The sequence below is a fragment of the Phoxinus phoxinus genome, assembly GCF_949152265.1.
Source record: "Phoxinus phoxinus genome assembly, chromosome: 13".
NCBI lineage: Eukaryota > Metazoa > Chordata > Actinopteri > Cypriniformes > Leuciscidae > Phoxinus > Phoxinus phoxinus.
Genome location: NC_136888.1, coordinates 28,604,806 through 28,617,927, shown reverse-complemented (window position 1 = coordinate 28,617,927; position 13,122 = coordinate 28,604,806). Strand labels below are relative to the sequence as shown.

Below are 13,122 nucleotides of genomic sequence, written 5' to 3'. Positions count from 1 at the left end.
ATACAATACAGAAAGATAAATGGACAGACAGACAGACATTTATAACTTACCCCTCAGTGCGAAATATAGTTCTGAAACAGTCTCCAAGGCCTTTATAGCTATTTGGGTCACCCTTCCCTCTTTGGATTTGAAACCTGAAAACCACGACAAGATTCACAATAAATATTTAATTCAGAAATATTAAACTAACTTTTCCAACCAGTGAGCACTGTTCCAAGGACAGCACAATAAAATTATAAATATATATATTTAAATATCTCCATCCATCCATCCATGAAATAAGTAACAATAAATATCGACATCATTTTAGGACATCAGAAGTCTTTTAACTTATTTTTCAAAACATAATTTTACCATATTCTCCCTCTAAACAAAATATATTTCATGTTTTTAATGGCTACACATCACATTTGAGATTGTCCAAAATAATGTCCACAAGGAAAATAATGATTAAGAATTCATAAATTCTGGAAAACATCACTACCACACATACATTATGTTCAACATTCCTCTGCTTAAATAACAGAGATCATAGAGCATGACCACCATATGCTATCAATTATCTGTGTGCAAGAAATGTGGGACACTGGCAAATCTGCGCAAAGTGTCGACACAAGTCTCAGACGTCTGTCAAAATCCAAACCGCTCCTTTCTCCTGCTCTTACCTTCTGTTCTTTCAGAGGCGGAACTGACTTTCTCGGTCCCTTTAGCACAGCGGAGAAGTCAAACATTTACTTAACCCATCCTTACCAATTAGCTTTGCTTCTTCTATAGCCATAGACCTTGTAGGTGCTAACTTTGTCGCTAACATGCTAGTAACCTGCTGGTAACAGTTCTGCAGTTCTGTGTAAATGTTTTATACGATACAAATGGTCAAAAGATGTTTTTGTAGCAACAAGCATGCTAGTAACACCCTAATAAAGGCCATACTGAACCATGTAAATGTTTAACGCGGTACCAGCGCTGAGCGTAAGTTTGGGGGAAAAAAGGATTTACTGCTTCAGTAAATGCAGCAGTACCCCCCCGCCCCCCGCCCCCCCTCCATGCAATATAGATGTTTTAGCGGGAAGAAATGGACAAAGCAACTGTAGGACATTTGGTACTTTGACACCACATACTATTATTTGTTTATAGGCCGACATGCCACGACAATTTACAGTGTTTCAGGTTGGGTATCTTTTTGGGCACACGGAGACGATAAATAAACCAACCTTTGCCCTCCAAGTGTAAATAGATGAACCCAGACCAAACTCAGAGTGGAAGACACAGAATGAGAAAGATTCTCCTCATATGGCTTTGACTGCCAGGTCAAGAGGTCAGCAGTAAGTCATCCAGGCGGGTGCCTGATGGGACCATAAAAGTGCCCTGGTTCCATCGGATGAGGGGGTTTACTGAGGTGAGCAGCCTTTCATATCGGCAACAGATTAACATCTTAGAGGGGTGTCCCCAGCATCCAATTTTGTAGATTCCCAAATAGCTTGTAACCCGTGCCTAAGAACCAGTTAAAAAAGCATCATAAATGAACGTCCAACACCATATTAAAGAGAAAGAAGAAAAGAGGGTCTCTGAAACGGCAGGCAGTCAAGTGAGGGAGAATGCAGGGATTGGGGCACGCAAAAGGATGGGGCACCGAACCAAAAGATTTAAGATCAGTGGAGCTTGTAAACAAATTTAAATCAGTCTTAATTAAAGGCACATGAGAGTAAGGTCAAGGAATGAATACAGGCTTGTCCCACCAATGCCAGAGTTTCAATTTCTGCAGTACACTGGGACGGCCCAACCCACGCTAGCCCAGAGGTGGCAGGGCCACGGTCCGCTTTCAGCTGCCTGACTCCGCTGTTGACCTTGGGGTCACCTCATTTCCTCATGCCCCTTGCCTACCCTGCCATAAAAGCCTTGGACCTAACATCACGGCCTGGGGAGTGAGAGATAATGGGGAAGATTTGGCAGCAGAAGATGCCTCTCTATTCTCAGAAAGAGTCACCGGATTCTGAAAGAAGTTTGGAATGGAAAAAGAGCTGTAGATAAGGTAAACCTTCCTGTCTTTGAATGAGCTCTCTACCCAGAAAATTAGGAGTGCACATTAGAGACATATTTGGAGACCTATATCGAAAGAGTTCACAGGCTAGAGAAGAAGAGTCAAGGGCTAATTCAGTCGGCCTTGGAGCCAGGCTCCCGGGTGTAAAGTCAACAAACAGAGGAACTGCGAAAAGCCCAAGGGTTTTGTTAAAAGATCCAGCTCTAAGAATCCCTTTTAAAGTAAACCTTAAAGTAAAGATATACTTGCAGGTGACGATATCTGTGAGTTCATCAAAAACCTCCAATGACCTTCTGTACTGTTTTAATAGGACCAGAGCACCATCTTGGATAGCCAGGTGAGGGTGAAGGTAAGGCCAACATGGAGCTTCTACGGGTGAAATGAGCACCAGGGGGTAAATAACCCTACCATCTCCACCTGACCCCAAACTCCCCGTAAAATGCGAACTCTGAACGCTCTGACAGGAAGGTAAATGAAAATAGAGAGCAGGAGAACACCTCCTCTTTGTATTTTTATAGAGAGGAGTGAAGTGTTTCAGGTCCAGGCCGAGCGCTAGGGCCTTGTCCCCTCTCAGACCCCGTATGGAATGGGCCCGCACCAGGTCCGACAGGGGGGGCTGTGCCCCGCTGGAAGACAAGCTTGATGGGTTGAGGCCTAATAATGATGGTGTTAAAAAAAGCCCTGTGGGAAGGGCGGGAGGTTACTGGGTTGATCAAAAGACTTGAGTCTGATGGGTTTGCCTTTAAAGGGCCAGGCCAAACTTTTAAAAAGGTCTCTTAAATTTGCCTTGTTAAATATAGGGGTATTCCCCCAAAGAATGGAGCATGGAGTGGGAACTGCATTATTTCATTTATGACTAGAATATCAACCCTATGATAAACAAGGTCCCATAAGCGAAAAACCATCCTGCAAATGTGCAATTTATAACTTTTGCAGGACTTCCTTTTCTTTTTTACAACTGAAACTGTGTGACTGCAGTTGTGGCAGGGACAATTTTAAACGGTTGGCATTTGATATTGACGTCTATGTTTCCAGTCTGGTACAATGATAACCAAAAATTGTGTGGTATACGCAAGGCAAAAAATTACCTCTAAAATGATTTTACATTTAATAGTACATTTTTGGCAATATATTTGCTTAAATCACCGAACGAATGAACAATTAACTGTTTTTCAATTACAAGAATAGTAGTAGAACAAATATCACTATAGCTAATCTCTTAATAATGGTATTTATTGCTTTCAATTATTCAGTCTTTAATTCTTAGCCATGTTAATATGTTTTCCATTTGCTGCCTCTGAACCAACAACACTTTCATCAAGAGCTGAAATGAAAGAAAAATTAGAAAAAGCGAAACACGCACGTGAGCAAGGTTTCTTTTACACACAATCAGTGGTGCATAAGAGAATCCAGAAGGCAGCATTAAAAGGAAATCTATTTTTTACAGCCAGACAGTTAATTTTAATGAGCAGGATCATAAAGATGGCAGACGTCCATTGCAATGGTACGTGAGGTAAAACCTCTCTAACCTAAATGCTCCAATATGGCAGATGCCGACATCCAATCAAACAGCAAGGACCAATCGACCGTCTGTGATCAAGCTACTCATGAATATCAAACAAATCTGTGGGACTACATTAATCGGATTGAATGCAAGCAAAACATCACATACTTGAGCAGCGGGGTGAATATAAATGTAAAACCAATGAAATGCAATACTTTTGGGAAACCACAGGAACATTTCTCTCTTAAATTCTCGATAGACATACATAGCAACTTTCCTCTGTTCTTTTGGCTTTTCAGGCTAATACCGCTGGGCCCGTGACTGGAGGTGGCCTATAAAGCTGAGCCTTTGGAGGGAAGGAGATAAAGCAGAAGAGAAAATGGAAGATGGGGCAAAGGGGAAGTGATAAAGTCATGGCGCTTGTGACACCACATGTTTCCAGGTCTCAGTCTGGGATAGGACAGCTTGGGTTTCAGCGGCACCACAGGCCAACTGGACCCACTGTGACTGGGGCCCAAGGAGAGAGAGAGGCGGGAAGGGGGGGATCACGTCCTCAAGATGACGAGTTAGACATCCCACAAATGCTTTCCTCTCATAGTCTGATTTGCCCCTCAGGTTGCCAAACTCTGGCTGACCTCTTGTGAACAAAGTGAGACACAACATTTTAAGACATTCCAAGCAAAAATAAGCATTGATCAACAATGTGTAAACCGACAACAACAAAAAAACAATTGGTTATCTGCATAATTAGTTAGCTGAATGGTCCTAAGGAAGCTCTGTATAAAGATTCAGGTTTCGGGTTCAACTGTCCCAATTGGACACCTTACAAAGCTTTTCCATAAAACATAATCTCAAACGACATCAGATAGATGGAGTACAACAGATGGAACAGAATGTGTTTATAAAAGTTGCATTATTTCTAGCTTGACATGCTTCAATGATGAGATGGCCAAACATGATGCAATGGCCAAATATGTCCAATTGTAGCGGTGTTTTAAAGTTCACGGTATAAAAAAGTTCACTGTACTGCATTTACTGTAAAAGCTTAGTAAAGCACCACTACTAAAAATGTCAACTCTATTTTTTCACTAACATTAGTTATTATATTAGGTATCAGAATAAAAACCATTGTGCAATTTTTACAGGATAGTTCACCCTAAAGAATTTAACTTCTGTCATCATTTATTTACCTCCATGCCATTCCAAACTTGAATGACTTTATAAAATAATGTTTCAATGGTAACCAAAACTGTTTGGTTACCAACATTCCTCAGAATATTTTCACTCCAATAAAAGTAAAAATACAGACCAATGTATTGTTAATATGAAATTATTTTCTGTATTGATGTTTCACGTGTTTCAATGTGTTGTGTTTTAGAGTTGAAGGAAAGGTCCTGACAGAAAATCACCTTTTCTGTTTTTCTCCTCTTGTACACTGTTCTTTTGTGTTTCAAAGAGGAAAGAAATGCATACAAGTTTTGAACGACATGAGAATGATGAAATTCTGTTTTTATTTTCAATTTGGGGAGAAGTAACCCTTTAATTTATTACTGAGCTATTATTCATTGTTCATGTTTTAATTGATTTATAAATCTTGAAATTGTCTAAAAGTGCTGCTCATTGTAAGTTTATGTTAGTTTCATTATCTTATGTTAATATAACATTAACATAATGTTAACCTTTTTAAAGTGTTAGTGTAAAAAATAGTCAATAGGTTAGTCAGTCCTATTGAGTGCAATGATTTAAATTTAAGGTTTACTATTTCTGGTCATCCAAACAAACATCGCTGAACTGGAAATATCAGATAGGGATATTGTATAATCTTTCTCAGTCAGGTTTCTTGGTTACTTAGAAGTAAGGAAATGGCTGGCTGAGGACAGTAGAGACTCTTTAGACAGCAGGAGACTGGCAGGTATTACACAGACGATCAGGACAGTGCAGAGCGAGGTCATCAATACTGCAGTCGCTGGCTCTTCAGCGACAGAAACCCGAGTCTCTGAATTACAACTCTGCATTTGCGCCTCTCGCCCCCTGCCTCGTAGGAACACGGCCGCTGCAAAACCAAACTCTGAAGGAGTGGGTCACAGATGCTGCGAGGCGTCTGACAGACACAGGAGACAAATGAGTTTTCATCAGGGCACTTTACTGCTTCTCTAAAACGGGTCATTTCAGCACACTGGGACATTTTTGTCTTTATTTAGTATGTTTGTAACATAATGCATTTGGGTGTTTGTGACAACTCCTTCAAGCAGACCTGTTTAATACCAGGTAATAATGTGCAATGGCAGTCACATCAGCGGGAGGTCACACCTCCGGTACTTGTTCTATGAGCACATTAGTTGTTCAATTCTAGAGTCTGATGTCAAGCATTTTCTGAAGGAGGTGCGAGTGGAGCTTGCCTGTACAAAAAAAATATATACCGTATATATACTGGTCTCTATATGACTCTTGTTCCTCCTTTAAAGGTTTAGTAAAAATTTAATCTCTATTACTTACTTTCTTCTGAACACAAAGATATTTTGTACAATATTTATGTGCAATGAAAGCCAAAGGGGTCTAAAACAACACTGTATCCCACTTTCACTGTACACAAAAAAGAAAAGAAAAAATATAGTCATATAGGTTTTGATTTTTTGGATGAAACGTGATATGCTAACAAAACAAGAATGTGTTTATTATAGGCATACTATACCTACCAAACAGCAGAAGTATTATAAAAGCTCTACTATTACAACTATTATTATTATCACTAACAGTAGAATATTACCATCATACTGTAATATGTCACGCTATCACACTCCTATTCTTTCATTGTTCCATTCCAGGAAAGTAAAAACATCCCTTAAATATTTAAGCCCACAAATGAACAGAGGGAATTTTGCTTTTGTTAAGGTTTGTAAACTTTTCTCTCATGAAAATTTGTCGGTGCCAAGTTTCATTCATTCCACATAAACACACATTTAATGTAATTTAGTCTCAGTGAACTTGAGATCACGGTCAAGGAATGGACTTTGGTGGTTTGTATTATATGGTGCCAGAACTTTTGATATGACGTCTTCATTAATTACCTCAAGCTAATCGTTACTGTTAGTATCTATACTCCTCCATAAATACCAATACCAATGACTTACTCCTGATTTCCTGTGTATTTGTTTAGCAGTCAATATTGTGCTCTATACACCGTGGTGAAGACTTTGGCCAAAATATGTCAGTGGTAAGCCACGAATATAAAAGCTTTTTAATTCCCTTTCTAAACCACAAATAGTAGTGCCTTGAGTTATTGTGGACTGGCTTCAGATTTCCCCTTTATAATGAAACATGCCACAACCAATGTTCTGCTGACTTCTTTCACTGGAATTGTGAGTAGTTACTGTCCGACCACTGATGTGATTGGACTCCCGGCTTACTAAGCACAGATAGCCCCAGTCGGATACCTGCGTTCAGTTTACGTCGCCAGGGCCGTCAGCCAAGGCAGGGTAGGATTAAGAGATCACTGGAGCACAGCTGAGCGACGTGCTGCTTTACTGGGCCGGATCGGCTCTTAGTCCTCTGAGCTTTGAGCCCTGCTGTTTAAGGGCTGCTTGAGGGATTCCATGAAGAGTGCACCAGGGTTCAGCCACCAGTCGGGGGTGGAAGCTTGTGGGCTCCTCTCTCAGCGTCACCCGTGTGTTGGGACAGGACGTCATCTCTCACTGTCCTCGTCAAACATCCCTTTCCAGCCCCCCTCCTTGGCGAAGCTCGCTTTCAAGCATGCTGGGACCTGACGAAGGTCGTCTCATCATAGCGACTCCCATGAGGAGGAAACTCCAGGATTTCTTAATCACCAGTAGTGGAGGTACATAGATAAGCATGTGGACTGATGGCCAAGTGTCATGTTAGATCGCTCAACATGGACAGATGCAGTGACAGGCTCAGTGCTGGTGTATTATTTTACTGAAATAGGTCTTTAAATTTCTATTTAATATTATAGTTGTTATATTTTAATATTATATCAAAAGAATATTAATTACTTATTATAGATATTTAAATCTGAATCCATTTATACAGACATGAAACAATACATTTAACTTTATTTTTGAATGTTTGAAAAACTGTCTTACCCCAACATTTCCTTCTTATATTTATATAAAATAAAACATCTAATATGAAATATTGTTTACATTAATTTATATTATGTTTATAGTTAATTCATAATGTTCATATTATCTTGAAATTAAAATATGAAAGGTTTTAAAAAAAGAAAAAATAATAATTATTGATTTTTGTATATATATGCCTAGGTAAATATACTAGGGTCAATTAATCAATCATTAAAATGGCACTATTCAAATATATCATGCAAAGAACTACTTTTCAATATAACTATTTAAATTATTACACAATATTACAAATTTATTAGTTTTCCAGTATGTACAGTCCTAAATCAATACAGCAAACACGTATTACATTTTATTTTTCAAAACAAACTTTCCACTTTCCTCCCCCTTTCAAAAAAGAACAACAGCGGAGACTGTAGGAGGGGCTAAGGGCGTGTTCGGGGTGGGGTGAGGAGGCGTAACCGGAGCTCTTCAACAAGAGCAATGCGAGCTCATTTCTGGTCTCTAATGAGTGCGGCAGGGCGGCCGGCATGATGATCAGAGTCAGATGGGGTGCCCCGAGCAGCCGCCCCCTGCCGAAAGTGCCGCCTGACACCCTTTGTTACCTCCAAGTGAGCTGAGACCAGCCCATGAACCATGTAACTAGGTGGTTTCCAGGTTAATGAAAAGCTGTAACTCCAGTCTCACTGTCTCCTTAGAAGTCTAACTAACCCCCCAATCCCCCTACTTTCACCCTAGCAAGCCCCCTTTGAAAAAAACGTCAACATTCCAACCAAGAAATGAGCACCGTTGAACGCAAATGAATATAAGTGGCACATAGACCTGTCCTCTTCTAAGAGACATTTATTTGTGAAGGACTGTTCACATCTGAATATACGGCGGAGACTTATGACGGTCAGAGGAGGACCCATAATTTTGCTTTCAGCTGGAAGTGCTTGATCTTGAATATAAACACGTATGAAGAATGGTAGTAAGAGTTTAAAGTAAACATTGATTTAACCTTACAAACAAGCATGGCCTTGAAATACATCCTCTTAATGTTCTCCTGATCTGCTTCCAGATGTTTGTTTGTGAGTTTGTGTGTGTGTGTGTCTGAGATCGACGGCCCCCTCAGTCGTCTAATTCCTGTCTCCGCCTCTACATGGCTCCAGTACCCTCATTTGCACAGGGTAAATATGTATTCCCAACTATACATTTTTGTCAGGTTCCACTCAGAAAAAAAGCCTTTGATTCAACTAAGGCGGCTTGTTGAAAAAGAGAGAGGAAAAAAAAAACTGTTCTCTCCAGTTGGCATCTAATTTGGAGCAGCGGACATTAAAGCGGCAGCCAGTCACTAATAGGAGCCATTCCTGCAGCTAGCGTCAGAGAGGAGGTGTGCTGGGCATTTGTGCTTTAGCAACTCTCTGAGACCTATGCTAATAGATTTCAGCTCTACTAACCCTTCATTCTCCCAATTAGCCTGCTTTAGTGTGACTGAAAGTCCAAGAGAGAGAGAGAAAGAAAGAAAGAGGGAGGGAGAAAGCGGTACACAAGTACAACAACTAGTTAGTAGTGCTGGCCTGTTCGAAACACGCAACCTCTACAAAAGCTTTATTTCAAAGTTCAAAAACAATAAATAAATAAAAAAAAGTTTCAAAGTTTGTAGATGGATAGACCTGCAGATCAACAGAATGATAGAATGACAGAAAGAGAATCACAGATTGGCAATTGGTAGAATGAAAGTAAGACAGAACGATACAGTAGATGGATGGATGGATGGATGGATGGATGGATGGATGGATGGATGGATGGATGGATGGATGGATGGATGGATGGATGGATGGATGGATGGATGGATGGATGGATGGATGGATGGATGGATGGATGGATGGATGGATGGATGGATGGATGGATGGATATCAAAGAAAGTAGCTATTATGCTATTGCATTATGGGTTATAGAATTTGAACAGAAATTGAGCAGACATCTGATTGACCGAATCTCTCAATCTGAGCCCATGAAAAAACAGGGCACATATGTGAGCCACACTCACATACGTTAAGCAGTTGACTGTTTGCACTCACACTAACAGAAAAACCCACAGAAAACAAATAAATAAAACTGGCACTCTTTACACAGGGGCTTTTATCACTTCTTGAGGAAGAGCATTACAAAGAAAATAGAGAGTGCACTTTTAACCCTGACCCTGTGTGAGGAGAGAGCGGCCTAACTGTGGCCTTACCTGTAATAAACCCTCTAGCAGCACTAGATCTTAAATCACTCTACATGACTCTAGAGTATCGAGTGTCGCTTCATACAAGTGTACACACCGACACACAGCCGCAAACAAACGCATGCAAATAGACACAAAGAAACACAAACAAGCCACATTGAAACACTTCCTCCTTAAAGTACAAATATCTAATTATCATCTCAAGAAGTTTATTTACCAGAAAACGGTAGCGGAAAATGTGAAACTTCATAGTGTATGTGTGAGGGGTGTTAGTCACAGAGCCAGAGGTCTTGGCAGGGCACCCAGAAGCTGTAAAGGTTTAGTACCGGCCCACAACCTGCTTACTCCATACTGAGCGACTCCACTGAGGGAGGGCCCTGATTCATTTGCTCTTTTCCTCTCTTCAACATTCCTTTTTTTCTTGCATGACTGAGGAAAAGAGGTACTGCTGCCCAAAATATTCACAATTGATTGGTATTAGGAATGAGAAATTTAAATAATTTAATCATTCTAGTTCCTGGTAATGATTCCATGAACGTTTCTTTTAATAATAAAGAAAAAAAAATGGTGGAAAAATTTGATTAAGTTGCCAAAAAATTTGATTTAAATAATAAATATATTTAAACCAATTCTAAAATATAATGATTTTTTAAAATATATTCATAGTTCTTTTTTTTTAACATTTTTATTATTAGTGCATAAATACAATCCAATAATTGGCCATGACTAAATATTAAACAACAATACTAAAAAAGAACAAAACATTCATTAACTTATTTTCATAAAATACTCCAAACAAACGCATAATGTTGTTGTGACATGAACAAACAGTAAGGAACCCCAAATTTAACTTTCAGTTATTTGATTCAATAAAAAGAACCAGCTCATTAGAGTCATTCGTTCGGGAATCAGACTACACTGGTCACACTACATGTAACTTCAAAAGAGGTGTTGCAGTGTCACTGAAAAAGTGTTTAACCCTGTAAAGACAGACATATGAAATCTATCTCTTTTTTATTGATTTAAAGTGTTTTATGTTTTGTATTATATAAAATAGTGAGAATATTGTGCTCGCACTGGAGGAGGGGGCACACATTTTTGTCAGAGCCAAACACAGCAAATATATTCAGTGCAGTTTCTGTTATTTATATGGCCAAAAAGTATTTCTGTTTGTAACACTATAGCATGTTATTTACATATTGTAACAGATATCTTAGTAAGATGATTTTTAAATGCTTATTTATATGATCAAAGCTCTGTAGTTTTAATTGTGGAGGGCAAAACATATTATAGTGCACTGCAATGATGACTGAGTGAAACATTTTCTTGTAATTGTATCATATTTGAAACGTACATTTTAACATGATATTTCTATAAAATGTATAAAAACTGTGACAACTTGGGTTTACTTGATTATCCACACATAATTTTATTAGGGCTGTGAAACGAATAATCGCGATTAATCGCATCCAAAATAAAAGTTTGTGTTTACATAATAAATGTGTGTGTACTGTATATAATTATTTTGTATATATATAAATACACACACATGCTTGTATACATTTAAGAAATATTTGCATGTATACTGTATATAGATTTATACATAATTTATATTATATATAAAAATGTATATTTTATATATAAATAACAACATTTTCTTAAATATATACATGCACGTGTGTGTTTTTATATATACAAAATAATTATACACAGTACACACACATTTATTATGTAAACACAAACTTTTATTTTGGATGCGATTAATCGCGATTATTCGTTTAACAGCCCTAATAAAATTATGTGTGAATAATCAAGTAAACCCAAGTTGTCACAGGCCAGTAAATGTTCATTTTGAAACAATCTAAAAGTTATACTTATGTTTACTTTATGAAAATCATTAATTGATTTTTAGAACTATGCCATAAGGCCTTTTACTTTACTAACACATTATGAATATCAACCAGAGGGCAAGAGGCATGAAGTAGATTGTGTGCAACAAGTTGATCATGTTGATAATTTAGAGGCTGTAGACATAAAATATTAGGCTTCTTAAGGTCAAGAAAACTGTCATAGTATGTAGTAGAATGAACATGCAAGAGCCGTTACTGGAAACGAACACCATTTTGTTAGTGCAACCTTGGTTCACAACTCACAATTGGTATTCACATATACTACTTCAGTTTCAGAACCACATCAAAACAATGGATGTAATTAAGTGAAATAATGAGGTAACTATGTGAGCAATTTGAGAACATTAAAAAGTATTACTTAAACATTATGGGAGAATAAGTAAATGATGCATTTCATTTTCCACAGAAATATTACGCTACTGCCAGAGAATTCCTAGTCCGGTATTAAGAACAGAAAGGAAAGACAATTACATGATGAATAATTTTTTACCTGGTCTTCATAACATCCAATGGGTGCATCAAGCAAATCTCCACAAGACCTACCAGAGGACAAAAAAAAAATCACAAGTAATTATAACACTGCCCTGCTAAACCGACATAAATCAGTCATTAAAACAGGACACGAGCACAACTGAACATGTTATTATTCGCTCACAGGCCATTAAGCTGTCATTACCAAATGCCAAGCTTTCTTTCCTTCTCTTCCACTCTCTCTTGTCATATTTCACTGAGCTTTTTAAGAAATATTTCAGTATAATCCGATTTCATTCAAGACCATTCAAGCCTTATTGCATTGTACAGTGATTTTTTAACTGCATAATCATCCCAAACACAGCTTCATTTCAAACACTTCAGGATCCTGCCAAGTGCAAAGTCTCTCGAGACCTAATCCACAAATATTTCACCACGTTAAAATGGCAATGTATTATACACCACGATCCATATATTTGTAAATACAAATAAAAAGACAGATGTTTGTGTGATTCCGTTCACTGTCTGTCTGGGTGCATGCGTGTGGTTTGCGTGTCTGTATTTGGTAGACAGAGGGTTTTCCCCTCAAAATCCCTATGTAACAGTCCCCTGAACTCGCATCCGACAGGAGCTGCTTGGCCAGCAGCCACATTCGTCACTCTGATCTTGTTTTTGCCTCCTTGGCACTCCACTGCAACTGACAAGCGTGCGGTAAGGGATCTGGCAACAAAATGGCCTCCATGCAGAGATGTGGGACCTTGCGCTCGCCTGGCCTGCAAGTCATTACCATCATCCATTTTATTCGGTTCCAATGTGCTGATGGACGTAAAATCCCAAAGTATTTTCGAATCCTATTTTATCTGGACCGGCCCACAGTAAGGCTGCCGTAA

The 13,122-nt window shown here is 38.7% G+C and overlaps 1 protein-coding gene across 3 annotated transcripts in view; it reads right to left on the bottom strand.

Moving 5' to 3' along the window:
* Positions 1–13,122, bottom strand: part of slc25a21 (solute carrier family 25 member 21) — an 89,144-nt gene that overhangs the window by 18,852 nt on the left and 57,170 nt on the right. For all 3 annotated transcript variants that reach the window (XM_079632090.1, XM_079632089.1, XM_079632091.1), the window contains 2 exons: positions 12,252–12,300; positions 51–134 (listed from right to left, as the gene is read on the bottom strand). In XM_079632090.1, the coding sequence (XP_079488216.1) occupies positions 51–134; positions 12,252–12,300 (133 nt within the window). The remainder of the gene's footprint in view (positions 1–50; positions 135–12,251; positions 12,301–13,122) is intronic.